The sequence below is a fragment of the Carcharodon carcharias genome, chromosome 7 (assembly GCF_017639515.1).
Source record: "Carcharodon carcharias isolate sCarCar2 chromosome 7, sCarCar2.pri, whole genome shotgun sequence".
Classification (NCBI taxonomy): domain Eukaryota; kingdom Metazoa; phylum Chordata; class Chondrichthyes; order Lamniformes; family Lamnidae; genus Carcharodon; species Carcharodon carcharias.
In genome coordinates this window covers 153,309,231-153,334,221 of record NC_054473.1, presented here as the reverse complement: position 1 = coordinate 153,334,221, position 24,991 = coordinate 153,309,231, and the positions used below count along the sequence as shown (strand labels likewise).

General features: G+C 39.7%; 1 protein-coding gene across 1 annotated transcript in view; it reads right to left on the bottom strand.

Moving 5' to 3' along the window:
- Positions 1–24,991, bottom strand: part of tdrd12 (tudor domain containing 12) — a 181,373-nt gene that overhangs the window by 76,195 nt on the left and 80,187 nt on the right. Inside the window, exons 17-25 of the mRNA XM_041191689.1 lie at positions 21,506–21,634; positions 16,605–16,722; positions 15,937–16,076; positions 12,772–12,974; positions 11,906–12,008; positions 9,133–9,347; positions 7,354–7,564; positions 4,571–4,663; positions 3,512–3,684 (exon numbers count right to left, since the gene is read on the bottom strand). Of these exons, the coding sequence (XP_041047623.1) occupies positions 3,512–3,684; positions 4,571–4,663; positions 7,354–7,564; positions 9,133–9,347; positions 11,906–12,008; positions 12,772–12,974; positions 15,937–16,076; positions 16,605–16,722; positions 21,506–21,634 (1,385 nt within the window). The remainder of the gene's footprint in view (positions 1–3,511; positions 3,685–4,570; positions 4,664–7,353; positions 7,565–9,132; positions 9,348–11,905; positions 12,009–12,771; positions 12,975–15,936; positions 16,077–16,604; positions 16,723–21,505; positions 21,635–24,991) is intronic.

Below are 24,991 nucleotides of genomic sequence, written 5' to 3'. Positions count from 1 at the left end.
GATCACCCTCCCCCAGAAGATGAGGCGCTCTGAGGTGCTTTGGCACTCCAGTAGATTTACTTAAAGAGTTTCACTGTTTTTCATAGCAGCTATAAAACCAAAGTAAATCTGCATAAAAACCAGGGCAAGTATAAGGCAAACAGTCCAAGTCTGTATGGTTCCAGCTAATCATTGAACAATCCAGGCAGGGTAAAACTGTCAATCGAAAGTTTAAGTTTCCCACGTAAGTACCAGGGATGTATGCACATCAGAACTTCCGAGGGGTCCCATGCGAATCTTTTGGGGTACCTCTGGTCTCTGACTATCCAGAGACAGGAGGTCTGGATAATTATTTTTTCCTGGAATATCATGATACCAAGTAATTATTGAACAAGTCTGTCATTTCCTTCTTTTCATTTGCAATTTTACTCCTTTTTAACATAGGAATTAGGACAGACATTAGCCTTGATTAAGGTTCCTTCTAGTTTACCTTTGCTATGTGAAGCCAGCTTGTTTCACTGCACAGTCCCTTTGAGATTTGCTATGCATGCACTCATCTCAATACTACTTATCTCCTGCGCAGCACATTCCTGATTGCTATGTGGACAAACATTCGTGCAGCTTAGAGGGAATGTTGCTTTTGATTGCTCTTTGTATTCTAATATAATTGTAAAAACTGTACAACTTAACCTTGATAGCCCTCTCAAGTTTATTTTCATATTCCTTTCTGCAGCTTTTACCTCAAATTTGCATAGCCTCTGTCTTGGAACAGAAAGTTGAGAGCAAATCTTCCCATACAACTAGGCCCATCTTCAGCTGCCTCCCAATTTCTAAAACTTTATTGGGTAGATTTTCACTCAGGGAGAGTGAACTGTCATGATTTGATCTGTTGATATTTTGTCTATTTTGGCTGAATGCAAGCCAAGAGAGTAATTTCAATAACTGGGGCACTATCTAAGTTGAAGGATCGTTATTTAAACAGGAAGATTCAGCAGAACATAGTAGTATTGTCTCAATATCATTGCCTTGCACTATCATCTGAAAAAGTTTTACAACTAGCTTTATTACCCATATTGTCAAATCAACTGCTGTTCCAAATGGACTGCTCTATTGTCCACATAGCTTTGCTCAGGCTAGAAGACAGGAACTCATTTCTTGACTAAGGACATTTCTGTTACCACTGGTAACTGGAAAAGGTCAGCATGTCACATTGTCCCTAATAAACTGTCCTTCTCTGACCACCATGTGATATCCAGTGCTGACACCTGGCGGATTATTTCGAATTGGGAAAGTGTGGGCTTCAGGAAGACACCAGTAGCTGAACAGGTTCAGTTGAAATGGTTGCATAAGTTAGGCACTGGGAACTATAATAATGGCAACTGTGTGTAGTATAGGGTATTCTAATTTGTACCTCAAGGCAGTATGTGATAAACCCCCTGTCAATTTGTTTTGCCTACTTTATTTATTCTTTAGACTGCATCCTAGGGAGCATAAAATTAGTCATTGGGGTTAACATATGATTTTAAAACTTTTTTTTTCCTTTTATATTTTGTCCTGAAAAATGGCTATCCTCAATTTTCCTGGACGTTCATAGTCAGCTGTTGCAAACAACTTGGGACACCCGAGAAATGTGCAAAATTAAAAACCTAAAGGAATTAAACATATATTCAGCACTCTGATTAATCTAATCTACTCTGTAGAGAGTGGAGACATTTATTGTGCATGTACAACCTCCAAATTCCTCAGAACCGATCAAGCTGGGCAATCCTTCTGAAAGATGTCGAACAGGGGTGTCAAATCAGCAGTCCATGAGCAGAAATTTTCACTCGGTGGGCGGGCACGCGCCCAACCTGCTCAAGCGTGAAATGACACATGTTGACATTGGCTGAACATGCTGACATCAACACGCAGTTGAGCAATAGTTCGGTCGGTGGGTACTTGCCGGAGCCGGCAGCACGCCCGACAACTAAAAGGCCTGTTAAGGCCATTATGTAAGCAATTAACTTAAATTTTTAACTGCCCGCCCAACCTAACAGTTGGTGGGCAAGTGAAAAGGCCAAGTTTTTTTTGGAAACCTCATCCACGGGCAGGATGAGGTTTCAAAAATCAAATAAAAATAAAATAAAAACTTCAATTTTTCATTAATAACATGTCCCTGCTCATGCGACAGAGTCACAAGGGGACATGTTTCATTACATGTGACAAAAGCACGAGGGAACGTTTCATTACATTTTTGTCATTTTTTTTTCTGGGCACTTGCCCAACTCAAACTCCTGCCCCCCCCACCCGCCCACTGCACAGGCAGCGCTAAGAGCATTTCATGCTGGACGGGCCTTAATTAGCCCGCCAGCATGAAATTGCCTTCCAGCCCCAATCACAGGCAGTGGTTGGCTTCCCGACCACCTCCACCGAGCCCGCCCAACATTGGTGAAATTCTGCCGTGTGCACTATATTTCAGTTTGTCAGGTGACCAGAAGTGGGACATAACATTTCTCAGATGCTTTTTATAACAGCTCAGGAGAAATGGACCTTTTAAACTGCCACCACAGCATCACCGTCTCTCAACCAGCACCTGTGCAGAGTGAATGATTAGGACTACCAGAGAGGTAGGTTACAAGAATAAGATTGGGGCCTGGGAAGCAACGATTGGGACTGAGGGGGTGTTAGGAGACTGAGGCTGAGACGGGACAAGGTTAGAAAAGTGAGGGAAACAGTGCCATGGGTTGGCCATCTCATTGGGTAGGTGAAGTAGTGGCGTCCACATTGGGCTCAGCATTTCCTGTAGACATGAGCCTCAGCAATCATGTGGTGAGTAGGAGCAGGAAGAGGCAAGTGAATTCTGGACTCCTTAGTTTAGGTGAATAATGTAAGGCTGTCTCCACTGCTAGGTACATGGGGGACAAGGAGACGGAGACTGAGGGCTCACACTGCGCTCAGGAAGCAGTAGTTCCAATACATGAAGGAGATGCATGCTGAGTATGGCCCACAAATGATGCTATGCAGCTGAGAGGAGCACTCCTGTTTCTTTATACTCCACAGAGAGGGGTTGGGGATGCTGGAGCCTTTAAAAGGGTTGCTGTTCAGGCTTCTGGAAAACTGGACAAACTTATTGGAGTGCGCTTGGTGCATGGTCCACAGGGTTTCTCCACACATTTACAGGAGGGTCCCGAAATAAGTGCAGGACCTTTCTTTGCTTATTTCATTTGATCCAAAGCCGACTTCAGGAAAAGCCAGGTCCATCTAAAAACCGTGTCCAGAAGTTGTTATACATTGCATTCGTTTTAAGCTCCCAAAAATGGGTGAAATGTATATCAAACGTGGTATGTTTAAAATTATTTTGCTGAATATAACCCATGTCCGGCACCAGGATGCAACTTCCACTGTGTAAACTAAGTTTGACATTCCTGATGCAGAAGGTGCTGAATGAAGAACTATGACTCACACATTAGAATAAATTGCAATCATTTAGTTTAAAATACTTAAGTGCAACTAGATGGAGTGGAAATACATTTTTAATGTTGTAGCAACTTACTGCTTCAGGGGAGAATCCTCATCAGGCAAACTAAGTTCAGCAACCCTACAGAGATCCTTCAACCTTTCAATGTGCTCTGCATTATCTGTTCCAAATCCAGAATTCATGATTTCTGAGCGAATGTTGTATTCCAATATTGTGGTTTTCAGATCAGCTAGTTTAGCCATGTGTACCTTAACAGGAATATCATCAACCATAAGTAACATTTCTAATTCACACAATGTAGGCCACTTGGTTGCAAAAATGCACATTTTAGTTTTGAAACAGGTTGCAAAAACTATATCAGATTTTATCTAGTGTGATTTATTTCAGTGACTAAGACATCATTAGAGATTATCTGTTCCAATGAACACGTTCTACAAACCCAAGTACACATATAAATATAAAAAGGCCTTTTATGACTGTCAAACATTTCCTGTCTCAGAACTTTTCCACAATTTTTGAGTATTGCTTTAATAGTCACAATGTGTAAATATTTATAATGGCAATATCAATGTCAACAGTTGTCCATCAAAACATATGTAGGCTCTCTCAGGATTAAGTAGGTTATACAGTGGCACCTATTTCTGAGCTCTCTTTTTCCCACCCAACTTCATCCATCGTTTTTCATTTATTATGAATTTGTATCTTTATATTTAGTTTTCTCCAATCAAATCATTGTTTTTATTTTAATGGCCTTCCATCTTACATCCCTGTCTCCTACTGTGCAGTGCCTGCAGTCTAATAATCGACAGCCTCTGCAATCTCCATTGAAATCCCACAGTCCATTGCCACATTTTTAAAAATCATCAGTCTCATTTCCCAATCACTGAAGATGAAAATGTCCCATCTATCTTTGTCGAACACCTAATTGACTTCCAAGAATTCTGTTCAAATTCTATGGTTCTACACAATTATACTTTCCATTTAGCATTTAAAATAAAAATAATTGCATACTTGTACAAATTAAGCAGGAATGAGAAAAATTCATCAGCCAGCCACTTAAAAAAATAAAATAAACATATTTGGAACAGTACATTTAGTGCTGAGATTTAATGGTGTTTAATATCTCATACTCACTACAGTATTCAGCCATAAAGTATTACCAAGAGCAAGAACAATTTTGGCTGTGTGAGATTTATTGCTGATCTTTTGTTTAATAAATCTGGAAACCTGTCAAAAATCAGAAAGTTTCAAGTCAAAAACTACAAATGGAATCATACAATTCTCTGCTACCAGCTAATTCAGACAATAGGTAAATGTGCTCCCAACTGCTTAAATACCAAGAAAACAAACCAAATATTCATCATGAACACCAAAATGCTTGCTGTTGGAATAGGTTAATTCTTTAATTTCTCATTTTCCAAAAACAAGAAAAAATGTACTGCATTACAAAATTAGGTTGGTGGGCCATGGGGAAAGAATATAAGTTTATTAAAATACTTCAAAAATATGGACAAAAAGGCTAACAGTGAAAGCTAACAATGCTCAAAGATGAAATGCTTCATCTTTTATCATGAGAATCAACATCAAGCAAGTCAGAAATACCTTTTTAAATAAGAACAAAGCTCTCCCGTGATGGATAAAGTCCCGACATCCTTTAACTATAACTGGAAAAACATCCTTCACTACATGGAAGTAACAGAGTCAACAGCTACATTAGACATCCCAGTGATCTCCATCAGTGAGATTGCTATTCAGTACTGAATTATGTGCAGCTTAATGCTGTAGACTTGAACACTTTAGCAATGTTTTCAACTACCTAAACCGTATCAATTAATGATCCAAGCAAACAGTGTGAGGAGACTTTCACCACGTTATTCAAGCAGGATTCAGACTGAAATGCCCAGGGGTGAAACGATAATGTGCTCACCCATTCCATCAGTTTCCTCATGTTAATTACTACATATTTTTAAAACTGTTTAGTATTTTTAAAAACTTCAATTCATATTATCGACTGTTCACAATCATTAGCAACTATATCCATTAGCCATTATTGACAGTTGTTTAAAAATAAAAATGACTATTTTCCTGCATTTTGAATTTGGTAATTTGCTCCCCTTTAGCTTGCTTTATGTAACACATCCATTTCTAAACCGGGCAGTTAATGCATACTTAACAATTTCTATGCATTTTCAAATTCTACCAAATAGATGCTATTTTCATTACCCAGTAAAGTGTTTGCTGTTCACTACAATATTTCTGCAGCTACTGATTGGCTCAACTGCACCTTCATCTCAACCTTTGATGCCATAGGCCCCACTTTAAACCATGATCCACTCTCACCCTGGCCATTCCCTCAGTCTATTTCCACTTCAATAAGCCCAAAGGATGTAGACGTGAGCAGATATGGCAGACAAGATTAGCCATTCACTGCCAATCCTCTCTGGACAACAAAAAGCACTGCTGGGTGCTGCTTGTCTGCCAAAACTGCTCACTGCATTCCAGGATGATCCTGGAATAAAGATAACCTCAGCTTCCTTTCTCTACTGTGAACCATCTTCTAAAAATCTTTCCCCATCTCCTTCTCTGTTACCTCCAACAACTGAGGAGGAGCTCAGGTCCTTCTTTGTCAGCAAGATTGAAATGATTACATTTCTGCCTCTGCCAAGTCCCTCCATTCCGCTAGTCCACCAAGTCAAGCTTGCTCTAACATTCCTCTTGCCCTAAAGTTGCACCTTCTCTAGTTTCTCATGTCTTCTCCGAGCTAATCTTGTCCATGAGACCCACCTCCCACTCCCTCAACCCTATCCCCACAAAAAATTAGACCATCTAGATTCCCTTCCTAGTTCCCATGTAAACTAATATTGCTAATTGTTCTCTCTCGTCAGGCACAGTCCTTCCCTCTTCAAATCTATCTTCGTTGCCCTCTTCTCAAAAAACAGGCCCTCAACCCCACAAACCTTGCAAACTACCACCCTACTGGGTGGTTGCCTTACAAATCCATGCCCGTCTTTCCCAGAAATTCATGTCTGAATTTCTCTAATCACCTCTGCCACAGTACCAAAACAGCTCTCAAAGGCACAAATGTCATAATACCAGGATGTGACAATGATAAACTATTCCTCTTCGTTCTTCTCGACCTGTCCACAGATTTTAACAGGGTGAACACAACATCCTCCACCAATGCCTCTCCACTATCAGCCTGCTGGTTGGGACTGCACTTGCCAAGTTCCATTCTTATCTATTCTTAGCCATAGAATCACCATCAATGGCTACTTTTCTCACTCCTTCAACAATTCCTTTGATGTCCCCAAGGATCTATCCTTGGCCCTCTCCTATTTCTCATCTGCATACTTCCCCAATGTAGCTAGCAAAATTGAAGTTAATAGGAATAGGGGGGAAACTCTCCACTGGTTACAGTGATACCTAGTGCACAGGGAGATGGTTGTGGCCGTTGTAAGGTGAATCATCTGAGGAGTTCCTCCAGGTGGTGTCCTGGGCCCTATCACCTTTCCTCCATCATAAGGTCATAGAGGTCTACTGCACAGAAAAGGGCCCTTCGGCACATCGAGTCTGCGCCAGTCAAACAAGTACCGAACTATTCTAATCCCATTTTCCAGGACTAGGCCCAAAGCCTTGTATGCCAATGGCATCAGATGTGGGGATATTTTTTGATAATTGCACAATGTTCAGGACCATTTGCAACTCCTCAGGTACTGAAGCAGCCGTGCACACATGCAATAAGACCTGAACAACATTCAGGCTTGGCCTGACAATGAGGGACACACCATGGGAGCCTTTTACCAGCTGTGAATCATTATTTCTAATTATTCAACAAAATGTTGGATCACCACCTTAAAATTATGGACCTACATATGTCATAATGTAGCTTTTCAAACTTTGAAACTTTTATTCCTTACCTGTGGATTCCAATCCATTTCATTGTCAATAGGTTTCACTCTACATATAATAAATTCAACAACCTGTGGTGGCAGAACCTGAAATTTGGCAGGTAGTTTGAGCAGCTGTTTCTGCATCACTTGTCCAGTTTGACCATTGTCAATATATTTCACTCTTGCATTACTGAGAACTGCACTCTCAGCTTTCTGTGGCAATGCTATTAACTGCACCCTTAAAGCATAACATAATACATCACTGTTAATAAAATATTTGTTCTGAACTTGAAAATAAAGTTTTATTAAAGTCACATGCTTATTTATTGTTTCAGGGAGGCAATGACAGAGGAATCCTTTATATTTAATATATTAAAGAGTCTTGAATATAATGCACACTTCCAATCCAAGTTAGGCTTATTTATTTCACATTTTACATCAAAATATTATAATGGCAAAACTCTATGTCAACACTTTGTCAGCATCATAAAAATAATTTATCCAAAACACTAATTCCAGGATTCTCTCTCTCTTCTCTGCTGACAGAACATCATAAATCACCTAGAGTTGTCTACCATTTTCTCCCATGATTATTGGGTTGCTTCCTCAATATTTCCAGGTAACTTAAGTCAAAATTTGCTGGTGACACAAAGTTAAGAGGAACAATAAATTGTGTGGACGAAAGCAGGAAGTTGCAAAAGGGGCAAACGGACAGCAAGGGAAAATTTGTGGCAGAAATGGGGAGAAGTCAGAGATGTTAGGAGTGAAATAAGAATGCCCTCTTTCACACAAAGGTTATTGGAAATCTGGAACCCTCAGCATCCACAGCTTTTTGGAAGTAAACACTGAAATCAATAAATTTTTGTTAGTTAAGTGTATCAAAGCTGGTAAATGGAGTTGAGGTAAAGTTTGAATAAGGGCAGAATAGCTTACCTCCATTTATACGTTCTTAGGAATCACTAAATCTAGAAGCTGCACTTTCTCCACATCCAGTTTTCACAGTTACAAGCTTCCTGAAATGCTTTTCTATCATGGTAATTCCATCACATTACTCCAGTCATGGTTTTCTATTGTTTAAAACTCATCCCTTCATTTTACTTCTTGCTGATTGAGTTCAAGCTTTGTTCTCCTTCAACTCCAGTCCCACATCCAGCAATCCAGAAAGTGCAGATTCTAGGCTTTGGTGATGCATGAGAACATATATAAAAAAAGAGGTAGGCTGTTCAGCCCCTCTGATCTGTCTTTTCCTTGCCTTTTACAGCTTTCACTCAACCCTGAATACCCTGTCTTCCTCCTCACTGTTCATCCCTCATATCCCTCCTTTGATTGCCCAAGCTAGTCTCTCCTCTCACCAAGACCAATCTGTTCTTTATAATAGATTCTATTGCTGCATCCTCAATCATAATCCAGTAATCAACTCTATGATTATTATAGGAATGTTAGTATTACAATATTTTATAACAAAATACAAGACCACTAACAGTACTTTCAGTTTCAAGTTATATAATATCCACATTTTGATAGAAATTGCAAATCACTGGCCTTTATTGTCATAAAGACAAATACATTTTGTATATTGCTGGAATCAATTTCATTAAACTACTGTGATTATATAGTCATATTGCATAAGCTGAAATACACCTCAGTTGTTTGAGATTATCAAAGGTTTGATAAATTTAATCTTACTGGTTAATAAGTTTAACCCAACAACCTCATCTTAAAATTAAAAAATAAAGGCCGTATCCAGCCACCAGAATGTGTGTCAATTATTTCAATCAACTATGAAAGTAAAATTTCCCACCTTACCTGCTATATATTTTTTCCTCTAATCCATATAGAGCAGAAACTGCTAATTGCTCTACTGGTTTCCTGTGGTTCTCCTCTGAGTAATAATCAGCCATGTCTTTCAAAAGCATCAGATAGTCCTCTTCCATTGAAATAGGAGGATCCTCCCATTTATTTCTGTGCTGTATTATTCTACCATAATAACTGGAAGCATCACTGACACATGTTGGAATAATCTAGAGAAGTTTCAGTTCCACAAATGAGGAAGTTATTTTATTACCCAATACACAATACAATTGTACATCTATCCTCAAAATAAAGGGATGACCATATACCTTTTAACAGTGTGACCAATACAGGTTTTTATCTTTTTGATGAACTCAAAAAATAGAAGATTTCTCAACAGCTTTGTTGGATATTCAGGTACAGAATGTATGTAGCAGAGGGCAAGTTTAGAAAATCAGGAAGCAGATTTAGGGATTTCTTCTGCTTGTGATTTTCTGGCCAGCTGCATTTTGTGCAGTGCTCAAGAATTCGTGGCTATTTCATGTATGGTCTCAAGGTTGTAGGGTGCTTGCCAAAATACTTCACTACTTTTCCCAGCTTTTGCAACAAGCTACAAAATTGGTTTTGAATGAGATGAGAAGTTCTTAAAAAGGGAGAGAGAATGGTAGGCTTTTTGGGATTTATGTTTTTTCAGTGTTTACTTTTTAAACACTATTTTTCATTATTTTCTATTTAGAGGGGTTTTGGAATAGCTTTTTGGGGGAAATGTTCTATTATACAGTCTATTGTTATAATAGATTTTGAATGCGTTATCATCTCTCAAATCTGTGCCCATTTTCCCTGCAACTCGATGTTTAAACTTATCTAATCAAGTTTCCCCCCTGCCACAACACTGACCTTAAAGTTACAAATTAATACAGCGTATGGTGAACGATCCTTCCTCATCCTTCTTGACCCGTTTGCAGCCTTTGAAACAGCTGACCTCTCCATCCTCAATGCCTGTCTTCCATTGCCCAGTTGGGTGGGACTACTGCTGTCGAGTTCCTTTCCTTTCTACTCAGTGATAGTCAAAGAAACTCCTCCAATGGCTTCTTTTCCCAGTCCTGCGCCATTTTCTCTGGTGTCTTCCAAGGATCTATCCTTGGCCCCCCTTATGTGCTACCCAACCGCAATGTCATCTGAAAATACAATGCAAGATCCCACATGCACACTGCCAACACTCAGCTCTGCTTCACCACCACCTCTCATCCTGTCCACTGCCTCTGATTTCTCAAATTGTTTGCCTGACATCCAGTACTGGAGCAGAAATTTGCTCTGATTAAATATTTGAAAAACTGAAGGCATTTTCTTCTGACCCTGTAGCAGACTCAATTCCTTAGCCACCAACTCAGTCTCTCTCCCTGTTCACTGTCTGGACTGAACCAAATTGCTTGTAACTTCAGCATCCTTTCTGACTCTGAGCTGAGCTACTGACCCTACATCCTCTCCATCACCAAGACAACCTACTTCCACTTCCATAATATTACCTGTCTCTGTTGCTACCTCAGCCTATTTCCCACTGAAACCCTCAGCCATACCTTGGTTACCTTCAAACTCCATACTCTAAAAGGTGTCCTGACAGCCTCCCACCTACCACCCTTCATAGACTTGATCTCATCCAAAATTTTGTTTATCTGTCAATCCTGTTTTTCGCTGATTGACATTAGCTCACCATGTGGCATCGCCTCAATTTTAAAATTCTCATCTGTGTGTTCAAACCGCTACACTCCTCCATTTCTGGCCTCATGTGCATCCTACGTTTTCATTACTTGCCCATTGGCGGTTATGCTTAAAGCTGCCTAGGCCCCAAATTCTGAATGTCCTTCCTAAACCTCTCTGCCTTTCTACCTCTTTCTTATCCTTTTAAGTTTTTCCTTAAAACCTAAATGGTTGACCAAGTCTTTGTCACCTGGCCCAATATCTCTTGGTGGCTTAGCATCAAATTCTGGTTGATAATGCTCCTTTGAAGCACCCTGGATTATTTTGTTGCATTTAGAATCGCACATTTAATCTTGTTGCATCATTGAAGACCACCCCTAGTCTTCTCATTACCAGCCATGCCACTGGAACAAATATAAATAAATCCTTTAAAGAATTTGATCAAGAACAGAACAGGTGAAAATAGGGCACGTGAAAAGTAGCTGTTTCAATGCCAACTTTCAAGAGAACAAGCATCCACAAGGTGTTTAGGTGCAAGATGCAGAATCCTATGGTGCAGCCCAAGCAAAGGTACAATTAATGATGGAAGTTGGTCTTCTATATACCAAATACAACATGAACCATGAAATATTGTAACAAGATAGTATCCATAAATGTATTATCTCAAATATAATGTAAACTGCATTGAAATAAACCTGTCTACTGCAACTGCATGGATAGAAAGAACCAGATTGCTCAATGAAGAAATTCACTAAACCAATATGTAGAGTGTTTGATTTGCACATCAAAATATCATTAAATCAAAGTTCCTTTAGCTGATTGGCTAAAATAAGATAAAGCATGCATTATTTGAATTACAAATATGAGTTTCCAACTGGATTTAAAGATGCAGCTGTACTGCTTTTGTGAAGTTAGTCATTAATTGCTATGGTACTGTGACATTCACAGGGAAGAACATTGTAGATATAATCCTTATATTTCTAATGACAGGTAAACAAATCCTAAACAAAAGTAAGAACTGTACAAAGAAGCAAAATTTCAAAACAAGCTCACAAGGCAAGGCACAGAAATAAATGGCAAGTAATTTTACCTCAATGTATCCCGAACCAGGCAATTTCTTTTCACCTGAAAGACATCGTGGTTTGTCCATGTCTTGGTGAAGCTTATGACGACTTGGGCATGTTTTATTATCTCTGAAATGAACATAAACACATTAAAATAAAAATTTTTATAGAATGTTATCAATTTGATACAGGTGGTACAGGTTGAGTGTGACATCAAGTAGCGGCTCATGAAGAGAATTCTGATGTCCATCACATTGCTACATCAGCATGACAAGTGCAATAGCAGGAAATCCTTTGGGAGATTAAGAAAAATGGTGCGGACAAGTGTATGCTGATGCACTTGGGTTAGACCTGTTCATCAAATAAAATGCCCATTTAGGATTAAATTAAGGATACTACACTGAAACCTCCATTTGTTTCATGGTATCAGGACAAAGTAGCTTGTTCTATCACAATCAGAATTTTAATTGTTTACAACAAATTCCACGTGATGCTTTAGCTTATCCATTTAATATACATTATTACACATTACATACATAAATTAGAGAGGATTATAACCGATCTTGATATGAAAGTTTTCATTTCCATACTAGGAATCATGCCAAGCCAGCTAAATGAAAAATATCCCCAAATCAAATAAATCATTTTTGTACCAAGTATCCAATGACAGGCAGCTCCATTGTTCTTTGGACAGAGATTTCTATTAGGTCTAGTATATCCTTTTATTATGGGGAAAAAGCAACAAGTGAATTGGTTTACAGCTGGTAACCAGACTAACCCAAAATCTCAAAAGTTTCTGTCAAAGAACAATGGAGTTGCCTCATCATTGTAGCACCCTAGATTTTTACAACTTTCCTCAAGTCTACAAAACAAACTATTTCTAAGTGCTTACCTGCAGATTCCATACGCCTTAAGGTATTTACATAAAGATTTGGTATAGCAAACGTTGTCTGTGTTATTCAAGTCAGAAATAAATCTGTATAGCTCTTTAGGAATTTTAGCTTTAGCTCTTTCCAAGTAGTGCAGAATGGAAGCTGTTTGTGGTGCATCTTTGTCTGTCAGTAGTATGATTGACTGACTTTGAAGAGTTGATCCCTAGTGTTAAGAAAACATTTTGCATCAAATAATTTAAAAAGTTAAATTTGTGCTAAAGGTTCTGCACATTGCTTTTTGAAGGTACTAAACAGCATTCAACATTTTGCAGTACATGTGTCAAACTCATTACTTAAGACTCTAATATCAATTTATAAAATCCACAACATCCTCATTCATTTCTCCCATAACCGGTTTACTAATATGGATAAGGAATAAACTGGCATTACTTTAACTAGCAAAAATTTTGAACAGGCATAACAAAGTACTCCATTGTAAACTCCTAAGCCCCTTCTAAGAAGCATTGATGATGCTGAGGCCTAGGAATTAAAATAAGTACAATAAAAATATCAATAACAATTCAGTATTGGATTCTGAGGTTAAGTACAGTATCAAGTTGAATGAAAATGCATACAATGCTGGAAAGTTTAGTAATGGGCCAGAAGATTGAGAAGATTTTGGAAAACAGCAAAGGATGACTAAAAAGAGGGAGACATTACGATATGAGTAAATTAGCAAGGAATATAAAAAGACAGTAAGAGCTTCTACAAGTATATAAAAAGGAAAAGAGTAGCTCAAGTAAACATTGGTTCCTTACAGAATGAGACTGGGAAATTAACAGGAAATCAGGAAATGCCCGAGACTTTGGACAAGTATTTTGTATTTGCCTTCATGGAAGAAGGCATAAAAGCATACCAGCAGTAACAGAATATCAAGGGGTAAAAAGGGGAGGAATAACTTAAAGCAATCACCATCATGAGAGAAAAGGTTCTAAGAAAAGTAAAGGGACTAAAGGATGATAAGTTCTGTGGACCTGATGGCCTGCATCCTGGGGGCTTAAAATAAGTGGCTGCAGAGATAGCGGGCACATTGGTTGTAATGTTCCAAAATTCCTTAGGTTCTGGAAACATCCCAGTAGATTGGAAAACTATACACGTATCGTCTTATTTAAGAAAAGAGAGTAAGACAACAGGAAACTGTAGCCTGGCTAGCCTAACGTCCATCTTTGGGAAAATACTGGAATCCATTATAAAGGTAGCAGTGGCAGGACGTTTAGAAAATCATAAAACCATACTAACTCTGCTCGATTGTAGCAAAGGAAAATTGTGTTTAACTACTTATTAGAGTTCTTTGAGGATGGAACCATCAGGGCGGATAAAGGGGGAGGTGGGGGGCGAATAGATAGTGTATTTGGATTTCCAAAAGGCATGTGATAAGATGCCACTTAAAAAGATTACAGCACAAGATAAGAACTCATGATGTTGCGGTAATATATTTGCACGGACAGAGAATTGGTCAACAGTCAGGATAAATGGGTCATTTTCACTTTGGAAAACTAATTAGTGAAATGCAAGAGGGAACGGTGCTGAGATCTCAACTACTTACAATCTATATTAATGACTTTGATGTAGGGACCAAGTGCACTGTAACCAAATTTGCTGCTGCTACAAAGGTAAGTAGAAAAGCAAGTTGTGAAGGGATAAATAGGTTAGGTAAGTGGGCAAAAATTTGGCAAATGGAGTATAATGTGGGAAAATGTGAGGTTACCCACTTTGGCAGGAAGAATAGAGAAGCCCTAAATGGAGAGGGGCTACAGAATGCTACGGTACAAAGGGATCTGGATGTCCTTGTACATGAATCACAAAACGTTAGCATGCAGGTACAGCAAGTAATTAGGAAGGCAAATAGAATGTTTGCCTTTATTGCAAGGTGAATGGAGTATAAAAGTAGGGAAGTCTTGCTACAACTGTACAGGGCATTGATGAGACCACACCTAGTGTACTGTGTACAGTTTTGGTCTTCTTATTTAAGGAGCGGTATACTTGTATTGAAGACAGTTCAGAGAAGGCTCACCAGGTTGATTCCTGGGATGAGCAGATTAAAGGTTGAGCAGGTTGGGCCTATACTTATTGGAATTTAGAAGGATGAGAGATGATCTTATTAAAACATGAAATTCTGAGGGAGATTTACAGGGGACTTTGATGTTTCCCTTGCAGGGGTATCTAGAACTAGGGGGCACTCTTTAAAAATAAGGGGGCCTCCATTTAAGACGGAGATGGAATATCTTCTCGCAGAGGGTCATTAATCTTTGGAATTCACAATCCCAGACAGCAGTGGAGGCTGGGTCATTGAATATATTCAAGGCAGATTCTTGATCAACAAGAAGTCAAGAATCATGGGGCCAGGCAGGGAAGCTGAGTTTAAGGTCACAATCAGATCAATTATGATCTCATTGAATGGTGGAGTAGAATTTGAGCGACCTTATGTACAAGTTATAGGGATATAGGGGCTTGGAAGCTTTCGAAAAGTTTAAGATTTGAAGATTGCACAACATTTGTAAGCAGTTTTTGAAATTGTGTATTTTAGGAGAAAAGCAGGAACATAAATTAGGCCCCCACCATGTCAAGTTCCTTCACTGTTACTGGGTCAAAATCCTGGAGCTCCCTCCCTAACAGCACATGGACTGCAGCGGTTCAGGGTGGCGGCTCACCACTACCTTCTCAAGTGTAATTAGGAATGAGCAATAAAAATACTGGCCTAGCCAGCGACTCCCACATCCCATGAAAGAATAAATAAGAAAAACACATTGCGGAGGCAACTGTAATTATGACAGTGGCTTGGACTGGCAAAATGTCGACTGAAATTGTTCAAGACAAATCAACTGAGTGTTTAAAAGGCTCAAATTTTCAAATTTTTGCCAGCAGAATAAAAACTAAAGAGGAACAAGGTAAAGTTTCAGATTTAACATTTCAAATTGTCTACTTCTACGCTTTGCAGTATTTTTCTTGCTCAAACACCTCCAAGGTTTAAGAGTCAACTAGAACTAGTACACAAAACAAACAGAACATCCCAAAGAAGCACTGCTGAATCTGAATACTCTCTTGCATGAAGCTCAATGCTAACATTTTCAAATATTTGTCTACATTTTAAATTAAAATACATTTTTCCAAACAATTCTCTGTACCTCCACAATCAGATTATCAAAATTGTCAATCATGCAGCATAGGCGAGCTCCAAATATCTCCCAACATGGAGGAAAGCCATAATGGATTACACAAGTGGCATCTGCAATTCTCAATGCTTTGAGACAGTTATCAGTCGTAACTGTTAAGGAAATAAATATTCAAAACAAAATTGTTCAGCATTTATAAATTACAAAATGTGCGGTGTATTATCATGTAAAGAGTGTGCCTTGTATTCCAACAGTGAACAAGCAATTTTAATGAGGACCTCCTAAATGGCTGACAATGTGACATGCAACAAAGACAACATTTGGATGTTATGTACCATTCCACTTTCACAGTAATAAGTACCAAACAAAATTTTTTTTCAATCAGGTTTCATAATGTTTTTATGGAAATCTGGATACATCTGAATAAAGATTCTTTAACCCAACCGTGCGTATACCTGATATAGTAGAGGTGATTTTTTGAAACGGATAGATCATCTTGCACATATAAATGGTAACCACTGATTGGGGGCATATGTGGTCTGGTGAATGGGAAAGTGCACACAGATGACAATTTTTCCTACAGCTTGCAAAATGCAAACATTCCTATAACTACATTTTTTTTTTTATAAAAAGTATATATATTTTCTGTACATTTTAAAACTCGTATTCAAAATGCTCACCTAATATCACATGTGTGCCAGGGTTGAATTTCTTACTCCACTCGTCCATTACATTGCTAACTTGCATACTCATTCCTTCATGCACCTTCATGCAGAAATTTGAATTACTGCCCAAAGCCTAGAAGAGAGTTGCAACCAAAGATGCTCAAGAATAGGCTATACTATTAAGAAAACCAAAAAATTTAAAATTATGACAGCACAGGAGTTCACCTATAGTTACAAGACTTTCAGATTCAGCTGTCAATCAAATTACTCTTCTAAAATTTCACTTACTTTCAGCTAGAGTACCAGATGGGATGCCTTGCCTTGTATTATATTTACTTTAGCAAAAAAAATTTCTAAATGTGCAGAAATCCATACACTATTATATTTTTAAAAATGCACAGAAAGCCACAGAATGAAAGATAAAGTTGAAAGAAAGGAAAAGGAAAAAAGACCAAGGCCAAAATAAAAGTTTACGTAGAACTTACAACACAGTAACAGATCATTTGGCCCAAATGGTCTATGCTCAACATGAGGCTCCACTCAGCATACTTAATCTAACCCCAACAACATATCTATCTATCCTTTTCTTTCTCACATACTTATCTAGCTTTCCCTGAATTTGGGTGGAAAATATAAATTCTATTTTATTATTTTCTGTTTTTGGGTAGAATGTAATTAAAAATTGCCCTTCATGTCATCAGGATGGCCAAAACATTTCAGTCGATGAATTGCACTGGATATGTAGTCATCATTATGTAGGTAAACCTGGAAGCCAATTTGTGCTCAGCAAAACGGAAATAACAATCTGTTTGTGTGTTGATTGAAGAATAAAAGTTGGCCAAAAGGCCAAAATCAAATAGTGCCATGGGATCCTTTAGATCTACCAAAATCTTAATTTAAAATGTACAAAAGCATGAAAAGAAATAGTGACCCAGATTTAGCAGACAGTGGTGAAGGGCATTGACTGCTGCTGACTTTGAGAATACTGCCCACAATGATTTAGTGTCCTTTTCCCCTATTCCAATGCGATTTTGAATATCGTGCTCTCTATAGGTGAACTGTGGAGTTCACTAGCTGTGAAGTCATCAAGGAGGTTGCTCAGTAACCAGGAAGCAATGAACATGGATTATAATTAACTTTTTAATCATTCTGGAAAATGTGAAATAAAGGTTGAAATATGCACATGGGATTTATGTAGAAGCTCAAGTAGCATAAACTTTTTTAAAATTATGAATTTCCTATTTTCCTATTCTTTCCATTAAGGAGAAGTGTTGCACAATTGTAGTTTACTTGAAGTTATTAACTTTTTTTTCATTAATCTTTCATGGGATATAGGCATCATCGACAAGGCCAGCATTTGTTGCCCATCCCTGATTACCATTGAGCTGAGTGGCTTGCTAGGCCATTTCATAGAGCAGTTAAGAGTCAACCACAATGCAGTGGGTCTAGAATCACATGTAGGCCAGACCAAATAAGGAAGTAGATTTCCTTCCCTAAAGGACACTGACGAACCAGATGGGTTTTTACAACAATTGGTGATAGTTTCACGGTCACCATTACTGAGACTATTATTCCAGATTTATTAATTAGATTTAAATTCCACCAGCAGCCATGGGGGTATTTGAACCCATGCCCTCAAAGCATTAGCCTGGGCCTCTGGATTTCTAGTCCAGTGACATTGCCACTTATGTCATCATCTCCCCATGCAGCTATTCGCAGTGGTAGCTACAATTAATTTTCAGTGATAGTAAAGCTTTTTATAAATATTGCTTTTAATAACTGATTAGATCATTCAACAATATAGCACTACGGATGTTCCTACAACAATGGACTGCAGGGGTTCAAGGCGGAAGCTCACAACCACCTTCTCAAGGGCAATTAGGGTTGGGCAATAAATGCCAGTCTAGCCAGCAATGCCCACATCCCATGAATGAATATAATATATATTCTAGCATTGACTGGCATTGTTAAAATCTGTATTTAGTAAACCGAAATAATAGTATCTCCTTTAATATTATATACATATTTAAAATTGAGTGCCACTGGGGAATTGGCAGGGGGGTGGGAGGTGCGCGAGTAGCATCGGGATGATGGGGGGGAGCCAAAGAATTAATTAAAAATTACCTTGGAAACACTGAACTGATGGCAGATCTCAAGGTGCCTTCAGTTTCTCACAACACAGGGTGCTTAGTTTTGCTTCAACTATGCTTAGTCACTAGGCCTTGCTATTCATCTTGCCAAAGGAACTACACTGCAGTCGGGATCGAAAGTTCCTGCTGCAGCTAGTGAAAAATGCAGTCAGTGGTGTAAGCCACAGCTTGGTTGCTTGCAACCATGCCTATGGCCTCAGCAAAGTCCTGTATAATTGCACAAGACTTCCTTATTCTTGTACCCTATCCCCTTTGTAACAAGCACCAATGCATCATTAGCCTTCCTAATTACTTGCTGCACCTGCATGTTAATTTTGTGTTTCACCTAGAAGTACACCCATATCTTTCCTTTTTTAAATTCATTCATGGGATGTGGGCATCGCTGGCTAGACCAGCATTTATTGCCCATCCCTAATTGTCCTTGAGAAGGTGGTGGTGAGCTGCCTTCTTAAACCCCTGCAGTCCATGTTCTGTTAGGAAGGGAGTTCCATGATTTTGTCCCAGCAGCAGTGAAGGAATGGCGATATTCCCAAGTCAGGATGGTGAATGGCTTGGAGGGAATCTTCCAGGTGGTGGTGGTGATGTTCCCATGTGTCTGCTCCACTTGTTCTTCTACATGTAGTGGTCATGGGTTTGGAAGGTTTGGAAGTCTAAGGAGCCTTGTGAGTTCCTGCAATGTATCTTGCAGATGATACACACGGCTGCCACTGTGTGTTGGTGGCAAAGGGAGTGATGTTTGTGGATGGGCTGCAAATCAAAAGGCCTGCTTTATCCTGGACAGTGTCGAGCTTCTTGAGCGTTGTTGGAGCTGCACTCATCCAGGCAAGTGGAGGGTATTCCAACACACTCCTGACTTGTGCCTTGTAGATGGTGGACAGGCTTTGGAGAGTCAGGAGAGGAGTTACGCAGCACAGAATTCCTAGCCTCTGGCCTGCTTTTGTAGCCAGAGTATTTATATGGCTAGTCCAGTTCAGTTTCCAGTCAATGGTAACCCACAGGATGTTGATAGTGGGGGATTCGGCAATGGTAATGCCACTGAATGTCAAGGAGCAATGGTTAGATTCTCTCTTGTTGGAGATGGTCATTGCCTGGCACAAATTTTACTTGCCACTTGTCAATCAAAGCCTGGATATTGTCCAGGTCTTGCTGCATTTGGTAATGGGCTGCTTCATTATATGAGGAGTCGCAAATGTTGCTGAACACTGCAATCAGCGGTGAACATCCCCACTTCTGACCTTCTGATGGAAGAAAGGTCATTGATGAAGCAGCTGAAGATGGTTGGGCTTGGGAGATTTTCCTGAGGAACTCCTGCAGTGATGTCCTGGATGGAGATGATTGACCTCCAGCTGACTTCTGACTTTTTAGTTTTTGATACAACTGAGTGGCTTGCTCGGCCATTTCAGGGAAGATTTAAGAGTCATATGATATTTGCTAGGTATGACTATAGCCAGCAGAGAGTTATCCTTTTGATTCCATTGACTGCAGCTTTGCTAAGGCTCCTTGATGCCACACCCAGCCAAATACTGTCTTGATATCAAGGACAGTCACTCTCACCTCACCTCGTGAGTTCAGCTCTTTTGTCCATGTTTGGACCAAGGCTATAATGAGGTCCGGAGCTGAGTGACCCTGGCAGAACCCAAACTGAGCGTCAGCGAGCAGGTTATTGCTAAGCACATCTGACCTGATGCCATGAGACTTCATGGGGTCTCGAGTCAATGCTGAGGACTCCCAGGGCAACTCCCTCCCGACTGTATACCACCTCTCCCTGGTCTGTCCTAAACCCAAGGATGGTGGTGGGGTCTGCGACATTATCTGTAAAGGTATGATTCCGTGAGTATGACTATGTTAGGTTGTTACTTGACTGGTCTGTGAGACAGCTCTCCCAATTTTGGCACAAACCCCCAGATGTTAGTAAGGAAGACTCTGCATGGTCGACAGGGTTGAGTTTGCTGCTTGTCATTTACAGCGCCTGGGTCAATGCCAGGTGGTCCATCTGGTTTCTTTCCTTATTGAATTTTTGGTGATTTGTTACAACAGAGTGGCTTGCTAGGCCATTTCAGAGAAGATTTAAGAGTCAACCACATTGCTGTGCATCTGGAGTCACGTGTAGGCCAGAGCAGGTAAGGGAGGTAGATTTCCTTCCCTAAAGGACATCAGTGAACCAATAGTTAATAGTTGCCTGCCATTTAAAAATAAAATTATTTATTTTCTTCCTATTCAAGTAAACGACCTCATGTCCCCAATTCTACCTCATCTACTACCCTTTTGCCTGAATCTGCCTTTAGCCCTTTACAACCACTTGCATCCTCCTTGCAGCTTACTTTCTCACTTAAATGTGTCATTAGTCACCTTAGATGGCAAGACAAAGCATAATATGTCCAAGTCAATAATATAAATTATAATTAGTTGTGGCCCTTGAGGTCGATGCTTGCAGCACCTCACTCGTAAACCTGCCATTCTCAAAATGTATTCCTGCTATTTTCTGTCGTTCAACCAAGCCTTTATCTATGCTAATATATTCCCCAAGCGCAATGCGTAAGAACCGCCATGCAATATATTTTTCTCGACAGTTACACATACAAGGCTCAATACAATTTACACCCCAGCATTGAGTGTGTAAATTGAAAGGTTTTTAAAACACTTACGTACATCGTGGCACTTTTATTGCACAAGAGCAGGAGTCCACCATATCAAGTAGAAATAGTAAATTTAATCTCGATCCAAATGCCCAAAGAGATGAATACACATTTTAACCATTGTACCTACTTTGAACACATGATCCACTTCCTCAGCGCAATTAGTAAAGACAATAGTCTTCTGCAAAACCTCAGAAGTGAAGTCTAACATGGTCAGCAAAAATGATGTTTTCTCACAGTCCAGGCAAACCTGCACAACCTAATGAAGAAATTCCATCAACAAATTCTTACTGCAACAATAATTTTAAAATATATATATTTTTATATATTAATTCATGGGGTGTGGGCATCGCTGACTGGGCTAGCACTTATTGCCCATCCCTAATTGCCCTTGAAACCGAGTGGCTTGCTAGGCCATTTCAGAGGGCATTTTTAAGAGTCACCCACATTGTTGTGGGTTTGAAGTCACACATAAGCCAGACCAGGTAAGGACAGCAGATTTCCTTCCCTAAAGGACATTATGATGAGTTTTTACAACAATCAACAACAGTTTCATGGTCATCATTAGACTTATAATTCCAGATTTTTTACTGAATTCAAATTTCACCATCTGCCATGGTGGGATTCAAACCCAGGTCTCCAGAGAATTACCCTGGGTCTCTGGAGTACTAGTCCAGTGACAATACCACCAAGCCACAGCCTCCTCTTCTGCTGTTTGAATACACTACATGTCAGAACACAAAATATGACAAACAAAAATAGGTCAGCTTTTGTACAGTTTCATCTGCACAGCCCATGTTAGACCACAGACAAACACTGAGTAGCAAAGTGATATTGTCATCAACCCATCAGCTTTCTGCAGTACCTTTCTACGACTCTCCCTGGAAAGGGGAGCATATCTTTGATTTGACACAATTATTGACAATGCTTCCTAGTCAAAAGAGTCATCACTTTTTTCAACATGGCAATCCTTCATAAAAGATACTGATATTTTGCAAGAATACCCTAAATATCCAAAATTAAATCTAATCTCTTACAGCTTTAAGAAGGTAGCTATACCATTCAAAAGTTGAAGATTGGCAAAATTAAAATTCAAAGTGCGATAAAACCACAAAAACAGCTTTCAGACTCCAGTATCATATGCTTTAAATCTGAAATTAACATCAGGCTCAATAAAGCTGTTAAATATAACTAAATCTTATACAGCAATAAATCAAATAGTGATAATTGTGCTAATCTTAAACTATCACAGTATTCATACTCCTGAAGCAGGGGAAGTAAAAATATTCCATTCCTCCTGTTTCGTGGAGGTCTAATTTAAACTATGAGTGACCAAATATAATATATAGTGCAAATAAATAGCTTTTAGAAAAGCTATTCATAAGGCCTCATGGTAAGTACGTGGTTTCTAGGACACAGACTGTGCCTGGCTCTCTGGAGTCTTTTGGTCATCTGGCCCTTGATGTCACACTTAAAACGATTAACATCATAATTACTAACCCATTACTTTACTCTACATACTCCCCCAAATATAATCTCAAAACTGTTCAGTTAAACTGTTTTTTAAACTATCTACATTCCCGCCATCTCCCCCAAAGTTATAATGTCACAAGTTGAGCCTGTCAGGTGCTTCAACTCTCCCTGATCTCATCAAGTATTCTCGGTTGGGGTTGCTGGAGTATGCCCTATTCCTGAAATTGAACGTCATTTATGGGGCCGTTTGTAGGGGGCAGGGGCCAGGTCATCAGCCTCATAGGGAAAGTACTAGAAGAATTGGCTCCTTGTAGCCCCTAGGGGAATTAGGGCCTCTCTATTCCTTCACAAAATTCCGAGTGGTGTGTTGACAAGGTGTGACCTCATCTGCTAGGTTTGGTGTATGACAGTACCTTGGGCCTGACTCTGAACCAGAACTTTTGCCCTGGTTCTAGAGTGGGCAGTGTTTGTGTTCTGTGTCAGCGGTTATACCAGTTGGGCTGCTTCTCTTTGTGTTTGTTCATGGCACCTTACTCGATCATGGTCTTAGAAAGTGATGTTGAGTCTAAGTTGATGCTGGAGCAAAGGAAGTTTGATTTTCAACTTATTGCCTATCAGCAATTCGGCTGGCGAAAAGCCATTCGACAATGATGTCACCTCTATGTCAATGAGGCAACTCTAGGTGATTGTTATTTTTCAGCAATGTCTTGATGGTTTTGACCCCTTGTTCTGCTTCAGCATTCGTCTGTGAATAGTGTGACGAGCTGGTGACATGGTGGAGTCGTATTCCTCTGCAAATAGTCAGAAATGTTCATTGTCAAACTGTGGACTATTGTCCAACACGACCTCATCTGGGATGCCATGAGTAGGGTAGATGTGTTCCAAAGCTTTTAGCACAGCTTCTCCGGTTGTGGTAATGAGTCTGTTGATTTCCAACCAGCGAGATTAACAGTTGACCGGAAGAGGCTTTCCCACCAAAGTCAAACAAATCTATTCCATGCCTTTACCATGGCCTGGGCTAGCTCCTCAACCCTTTCTACAAGACCACGGCTTGAACGCACTGGCCTGCTGAGTAGGGAAATGTTGAAGGCAACAATGGTTCGGTTGGTCCCTGGCTGTTGATGGCACAAGTATGGCACGTCAAAATAAATGCTTCAATAGATTTCAAAATTCCTGGCCACCACACTAATTGTGCCCTTGTTCTACATTTGGTAATGCCCAAATGACCAGTGTGGAGCTAATGGAGAATCTCTTCTCTCATTGTTCTTGGGATTACAAGCCTTTCATTAAAGACGGGGAGGTTGTCAACAATCGTAAGATGTCTTTGTTGTTCGTGGTATTGTCTTAACACCCGATTGCCTGGGGCACATTCAGGCCAACCTTCTCGGCAATATGTACGTTTGGACCTGGCTGCATTCTGTGTTCTTCAGTTGGGCAACTCTGACCTTCTGACGTTTGCTTGCAAAGGCGGTAGGGTACCGGTAATTGCTGAGGGATATGCTTCTACCTTGGAGAGGAGGCTCAAATGAAGTCACGTAGCCTGGTCGACTGTACCTTTCGGTAGCATTTCGGCTGTGATCCAACTCTTCCCTAGGACATACTCCATTGTATATTCGTAGCACACGAGTCTTAGTCAGAAACGCTATATCCTTGGTGGCATTTTAATTTCTTTGGTGTCCAGAAGAATGACCAGAGGTTTACGGTCCATCTCAATCCAAAATTGCAAGCCAACTAAGTAATTGGAAAAATTTTTGTTTGCCTTTGTCATTGCTGGTGCCTCTTTTTCAATTGTTGCATTGCTCAGTTTCAGTTAACGGTCATGAAGGATAGTAAACCGATTTTCTCCTGCCATCCTCTTGGATCTGCCGCAAAACAACCCTAAGAACCATTGCTGATGCATCAGCAGCTACTATTGTTGGCAGCTTGGAGTCATAACGTGTCAGCACTTTGGAAGAGATAAGCAACTCTTTAATCTTGTCAAAGGCATTCTTCCGGTTGACTCCCCAAAACCACTGCTGACCCTTCTTGAGCAGATCCAAGGTGTATATTAATGGTGGACAGGTGTGGGATTAATTTCCCCACCCAATTGACCATACCTAAAAAAAAAATGAATGTCAGCAATAGTCTTGGGCTGTGGAAACTC